Source organism: Ostrea edulis, chromosome 8 (assembly GCF_947568905.1).
Source record: "Ostrea edulis chromosome 8, xbOstEdul1.1, whole genome shotgun sequence".
Classification (NCBI taxonomy): Eukaryota; Metazoa; Mollusca; class Bivalvia; order Ostreida; family Ostreidae; genus Ostrea; species Ostrea edulis.
In genome coordinates, this window is record NC_079171.1 from 8032113 (window position 1) to 8039282 (window position 7170).

A 7170-nucleotide genomic window follows, 5' to 3' on the forward strand; every position below is an offset into this window, starting at 1 on the left:
CGACCAAATATAATTCACCTTTTGTAAGAGAGAGAGAGAGAGAGAGAGAGAGAGAGAGAGAGAGAGAGAGTACAACGGTAATTATTGAATATTCCTATCATAGGTATGTTTTTCATATACTGATATTGAATATACTAGTTCGCATTCAAAACAGGAATTCCCTGAAGTATACATTCATATTAAACATAGCATTTAGAATATTTTAATGACGAAAGGGATTAACAGATTAAAAGAAAATATTTCATTTTTTTTCTCTCAAAAACATAATGTATAGTGTTTGTTATCGTTGGAAATTTCTCGGAATGCTGAAAAACAAAATAAATATTACGAGGGGGTGATATTCATTTTTTTTCTTTTTCTTAAAATTCCATTTAAATCATGATTGTTTAGCATGCAGCACATTTTCATATTTCCAGCAAGGCGTCCATGACCACAACAACGCTTCTATAAGGTGTACGTATTGGCTAATAGAACACATCATGGGACACAGAGGACACATGATCTCACGTCTGGTATATTCAGGGATCCGTGTTTGCACAACTCTTTTGTGATTCTGAGATTGATCAATGCCCGTTATCATAATTTCATATTAGCTATCAACCGTCTTCTACAGATGTTGACGCTAGGGGTCGTTTCGTGGGAGGAAACCGGAGTACCATGAGGGAACCCAGGAGTCCAAACACAAATTGTGTACCGAGGATTGTATCACTGATAATATGGGATACGTGCAATATATTGGAGGTCTTGGAGGACAGCGTCCATCCTTCTTTATTTAAACATAATCATAACTATAAGTACTGCATCGATATTATGCACTGTCAAACAATGGTTGGAAAGGCAGTGCACCCAATGTATCTTGACTAATAAAGATAGTGATCGAAAAAGTGTGGAGTCAGGTGGGTAGGGGTGGGAATTCGACATGCCTATAAAATTGATTTTACTATACGGAACTGTCAAACACTGGACTTTGGATCTTGTCCTGAAATGTTTACAAGTATATGTCTTCTTCACTTTTAATTCTTTGAGTAAATTATCCATGTAAAAAGTTATATCATGATTTACCGTGTAAAAGTAAAATGATAACTGAAGTCGTTTAGCAGGTAGTTCATGTTCCCTCACCAAGCGCCCTCCAATGTAAGTGAAAGTCACCGGTCTCTCAGATATGACCCTGGAAACTGAGGTATCATGTCGTGGTAGATGTTGACACGATAAAGAAACCTCAATCGGTCGTTGTAACTGTGTAAAAAAAAATATGATAAAGAACCCCGACTCAGACGCTGTATTTATGTATAGTTTATTTTCTGATAAAGAACCCTCACTCGGTCGTTGTAACTATGTATGGTTTATTTTCTGGTACAGCCTCACTGAAACTGCCGTTTAGTACGAAAACCGATAGGTGCCAGGGTACAGAACTAACATTTATATTCCTGGCGGCCACCAGTTAAATTAAGTGACCGCTGCCAAGTGAACTAACTGGCGACCGCCACTTATTTTATCTGGCGGTTGTCACTTAATTCAACTGACCACTTAATACACACATGACAACTGCCAATTTCAAAAACAATTTAAATCATATTGGTCAGTGATTCTTTTGGAAAGATTTAGAATAGTACGCAGACATGTAGCATCGTTTTTCAAATTGGGATTCAGATTCTTTATTTCCTTAAGCTATACAGCTCATCGGTCATAAATATAAAATATTTACAAATATATACAAATAAAGTAGTAGAAGGTGAGTAGACTTACCGATACAATTTTGAGGATATGAATCCAATGCATTACAACATACATATAACAATACACGTGAATAGTATACCGTAGAGAGTACAGAATTCATAAATTAAATGAAGATCTTAACTTTGTAGCCTGTTGTAGAAATGTTCCAAAATGTTCCGAAATTAATAATCAATTGATGAGGCGCCCGCCACTTATTTTATCTGGCGATCGCCACCTAATTAATTTGGCGGCCGTCACTTAATTTAACTGGCGGCCACCACTTAATTTACACATGACATCTGCCAGTTCAAAAGCAAATTTAAATCATATTGCTGAGTGATTATTTTGGAAATATTTGGAATAGTACGCAGACATGTAGCATCGTTTTTTAAAGTGTAGGGACAATCGGGGGAGAAACTGTCTGCTACGATTGTTTTTCTACTACAAGCAGAATAGGAACTAAAAATGCCTATTTTACCCAAAGTTGGTATTCCTATATTGGAGAGGGCTCCGTTCGTTCTTCAATTCGTCAGTTCATACATTATTACATTTTAATCATTCATTATTACCTCCAAAAGAGTGGGGTTTGGGCAAATCCGCCAATTAATCTTATTTTACATGTGAAAAAAACAACAACAACTTAGTTTGCATATGAAAATAACAGAAAATGAACGTTATAAAAAATGTGGAGGGTCAGTCCCCTGGTTCTACGTGTCTAATACGTTGGTATACTAAGTACATATGAAGATTTGCTCTTGCGCGAATCTGTCGACATTTGATATCGTGAACAATTATATAACTTTGTAAATCAAAAGCACAATTGAAAAACAACAATGCTCTTAATTGTATATCACATAGGGATTACTAAGTATTGGAGAGGGAGATCAGATGGATAGCACCCCTTTCATTTTGAAAAAGAAAGATAGAAGAGTTCCATAAAAGGCGACTGCCATATGAATTAAGTGGCAGCCGCCATATAAATCAAATTAAACTAAGTAGCGGCCGTCATTTAATTGATATGGCGGTCGCCACATAGATTAACTGGCGGCAGCAACATAAATTAACTGGCGACCGCCAGTTTTAAGATAAGTGGCGGCTGCCGGTTAAATTAAGTGGCGGCCGCCAGATCAATGACTATTAATTCTATACCCTGGTACCTATCAGCTTCCGTAGTTTAGTGTTTCCTGTAAAATTTGTGACGTGTTTATGGTAAAAAAAAAAAACAAAAATTAAGCGACATCAATGTAGATCCAATAGGTCCATTTTTTATTCATTGGAGAGCCGAGATGAAATCCTATTGACCCTCCCCCTTCCGTAGTGACATTATTAATTTATTTATTGATTCACCAAACATATTTGGCATACAGTCAAGTTACACAATATGAGGTATCTGACGACACTAAAGTAATATATAGTGCACATATTGCAAGTTTTATACACCTGTGATGTAAGATTATTCGTGACCCACAGGACTGAATTTCAATATAAACTGAGTACAATAGAAATATTCATTGTATACATATTCGATTTAATTTAATATTTGATGAAAGGAAATCAGTCTTCTGACGTAAATGTTGACATAGCTACCCAACACGAATCAGGTCAAACAAACTTTAAACAGGCGATATCACATATATAGTGTATACAGGCCAACATACCGCAGAGGTATTTAATCATGGGACTAGACGGAAGGTCGAAAAAAACAGGAAGGCCATGTTGGATTTTCAGGTTAGAAAAAATTATATATACGCATCCTGGCATTGTCTTGCCGATATTTGTGTGATCAATGAGATATATTTGATCACCTACATAATATTTCGGGGAACAAGGGGGGGGGGGTATAGTGATGCCTTATACTTAAAATTTAATATGAAATATTAAAATTAATAACCGCAATGTTTTATATCAAACCATAATTCTCTCTACCTGGTCAATTGTTTAGACCTGTTAAAATCGTTTATTAAGATCCCCGGTTTTTTTTTTCTTATCCTCTTCGTGTTAGGTAACACATAAGGCTTGCAACAGGGTCCACCAACCAGCTCTATCCTTTGCCTTTCTTTCTAATTCACCCCAACTGTATCCCAACTCCTTCATGTCCCTTTCAAGCGTCCTCCTCCATGTACCATTTGGCCTTTCTGGTTTCCTCTTACCAGTCGGTGACCACCCCAGTGCTCTTTTTACATGTCTAATGTTATCCATCTTCACTATATGTCCTGTAAATATCCACCTTCTCTTAATTTCATCATTGATTTCTTGATTCTCGTTCTTTCTGTGAGTTCGATCTTCGATACTCTGTCTATCCATTTGATGTTCATGATCTTCCTTAGTAGCCTGTATTCTAATCCTCTCAGTTTCCTTTTAATTTCCCTATTTGTTCTCTATGTTTCTGTCCCGTATAACAAAACTGATCTTATGTTGCTTTTATATAACCTAATATAACCCCCATTTTTATTGACAGTAAACTGTGTGATCCAGGCGTCAGAAATACATTCCCATTGCAGTGCTCAGGAAGTCTTGCTGTGTGACCTCTGTGAAACTGTCCCCCTACGGAGTCATTGTGAAGTTTGTAATATAAATATATGAAAGGCCTGTGTTGGGAAACACCTCTCCGCTTCCTCTAAAAAACAATATTATGTCCTATTTGCCGAGAAAGTCTACTCCCAGCTACTCGGAATGTTCGAAACACACCAATGAACATTGTAAACATTACTGTGATAAATGTGACATTCCTGTCTGTATTACCTGCGTCGCCTCCGGTAAACACAAAGGTCACAAGTTATCAGAAATTCTGGAGAAACGCATCTACGAAATGCAAAGTTTACAAAAGGATTTAGATGAACTCGAGACAAGAATTTATCCGCGATATGAAGAATTGGCGTCCGATGTTCAAACTGAAAAAGCTGAAATAGAAAAAAAATACGGGAAATTGACAACAGCTGCCGAAGAGGAAGGTGAAATCTTACACCGGGAGATCACCGCCATTGTCAACCAGCGAAAATCTGACATTCAGGAGATGAAAAACAAATACCTATGTACCCTGAATAAAAATGCGGAAGAAATAACACAGAAAATGGCGGAGCTCAATCAGATCATGTCCGACTTGAAATCAATCCTAAAATCAAACGACGTCTCCATGACATCTTCTTACAAATCTAGGAATTCCGAATTTAGAACACTACCGTCTAAAGTTCGGGTTACATTGCCAATTTTCACTCCTCAGAAAATTAACACAGACCAGCTCTGGCAAATGTTTGGTTCTCTGTCGCCATTAGCCATTAACACTGAACATGGCGACACAATGAAGTCAGCAGAAGCTGTATCGTCTCCTCCAGTCAAACCACTGCTTGATGAGCCGCGCCTTACCGCCGCCATAGACACTGGGTATGAACATCTATACAGTGTTAGCTGCATGCGTGAAGATCAAATCTGGACATGCGGGAATAACGATATCACGAAGCTCCTCAACCTCCAGAGTAAACTACTGACATCAATACAAACAAAGTCAGGGAGACAGCCAGAGGACATAGCCGTGACACGGGACGGATATCTTGTTTATTCTGACCCTAATAAAAGAACTTTAAACCTAGTTAAGAATAAAAAGATACAGAACGTGATCACACTTCAGGGGTGGAGACCTCGCTATGTCTGCTTTACCGCGTGTAACGATCTCCTGGTTACCATGAACAGTGATAATTACAAACAATCCAAAGTTGTGCGTTACTCTGGCTCCACAGAGATACAAAACATTCAGTTTGATGATCAGCGGCGTGCTCTCTATTCATCTGGTCCTTGCAGTAAGCACATCAGTGAGAACAGGAACCTGGATATATGTGTGGCTGACAATGAAGCTAGTGCAGTAGTGGTGGTCAATCAGTCAGGGAAACTTCGATTTCGATACACTGGCCATCCCCCTAATACCAAGCAACAGTTTAATCCACGCGGCATCACTACAGACAGCCAGAGTCACATCCTAACAGCAGACAATAACTGTATCCATATCCTAGATCAGGACGGACAGTTCCTCTGTTACATTCACTGCGATTTACGCGAACCATGGGATTTATGTGTGGACATCAGAGACAACCTCTTTGTGGCTGAGTGGTCCACTGGTAAAGTGAAGAAAATTCAATATCTATAAGTACAGTGTTAATTACACATCTCTACACAGTATTAATTACATCTATCAAAATGGTGTTAATTACACATCTCTTCAGTGCTATTTACATCAGTGTGTTAATCACAACTGCTTGTTAACAACGGTTCCTTGTTAATTACATATCCTTGTTAATTGCAGTATTGTGTACATTACAGCCATGTGTTGATTACAGTTCATTGTTAATTACAACTTTGTGTTTGTGATGTGTAATGTACTTATGTTTGTGAGTTTAACTGATAGAGAATTAGTCTCTCACTGCTGTTTACTAATTACATCTTACAATATCTGTATCATCGTGTTTAGAGCAAAAATATTAATTTTCATATACTAATTACTAATTTGACTGTGTTACTAGTAATCTATCTGTACACAATCTTTTTTGGACTAATTTTACTGTGTTACTAGTTATCTATCTGTATACAATCTTTTGTGGACTAATTTGACTGTGTTACTAGTTATCTATCTGTATACAATCTTTTGTGGACTAATTTTACTGTGTTGCTAGTTGTCTATCTATATATAATATACAACCTTTTGTGGACTACTTTTACTCTTACTAGTTATCTATTTATATACAATCTTTTGTGGACCAATTTGACTGTGTTACTAATTATATATCTATAGACAATCTTTTTGGACTAATTTGACTGTGTTACTAGTTATCTATGTTCAATCTGTTGTGGACTAATTTCACTGTGTTACTAGTTATATATATATATATATATATATATATATATATATATATATATATATATATATAATATTTTGTGGACTAATTTGACTGTGTTACTATTCTTATTTTGTTTGTTTATTTTGTGTTTCAATATGCATGCAATTTTTCAATATGTGTATTATAGATAAACATGATTTAGAGCACAGTGTTACATTATTATTGAGTACTTTCCTAGATGTGTAGTACTGTAACACAGAATGACTCCAAATGTCCAGATCTTCATATCCAAGATCACAGGCTTGTTTACAATTAATAACACTCACAACAAGCATTTAAATATCCACCGTACTACAATAAAACACAGATAAAGTGTTATAATGTCAAATTGAATTGTCAAGAATAGTATGTGCTAAAAATATGTAAGGGGAAGGAGAACATGTATAGCTCATCTGGGAATGGTACCTGACACCCATGTATTACTGGGCAGGACGCCGTTTAATCAATAAGTGTAAATTTTCAACTAAGTCTTACGCCGATTACGTAAATCTAGTTACGTATAATCTTAGTATAGCGCAAACCGCATTTCACGAAACAACATAAATACATGCGTACGTTACTACTCGAC

At 36.7% G+C, this 7170-nt stretch overlaps 1 protein-coding gene across 1 annotated transcript; it reads left to right on the forward strand.

The window, feature by feature from the left end:
- The first annotated feature begins 3377 nt into the window (after nucleotides 1-3377).
- Nucleotides 3378-6577, forward strand: LOC125661077 (uncharacterized). Its single transcript, XM_056148084.1, has 2 exons — nucleotides 3378-3444; nucleotides 4175-6577. The coding sequence occupies exon 2, from the start codon at nucleotides 4349-4351 to the stop codon at nucleotides 5852-5854; it is 1506 nt and encodes a 501-aa protein (XP_056004059.1). The 5' UTR covers nucleotides 3378-3444; nucleotides 4175-4348; the 3' UTR covers nucleotides 5855-6577.
- Nucleotides 6578-7170: the final 593 nt, after the last annotated feature.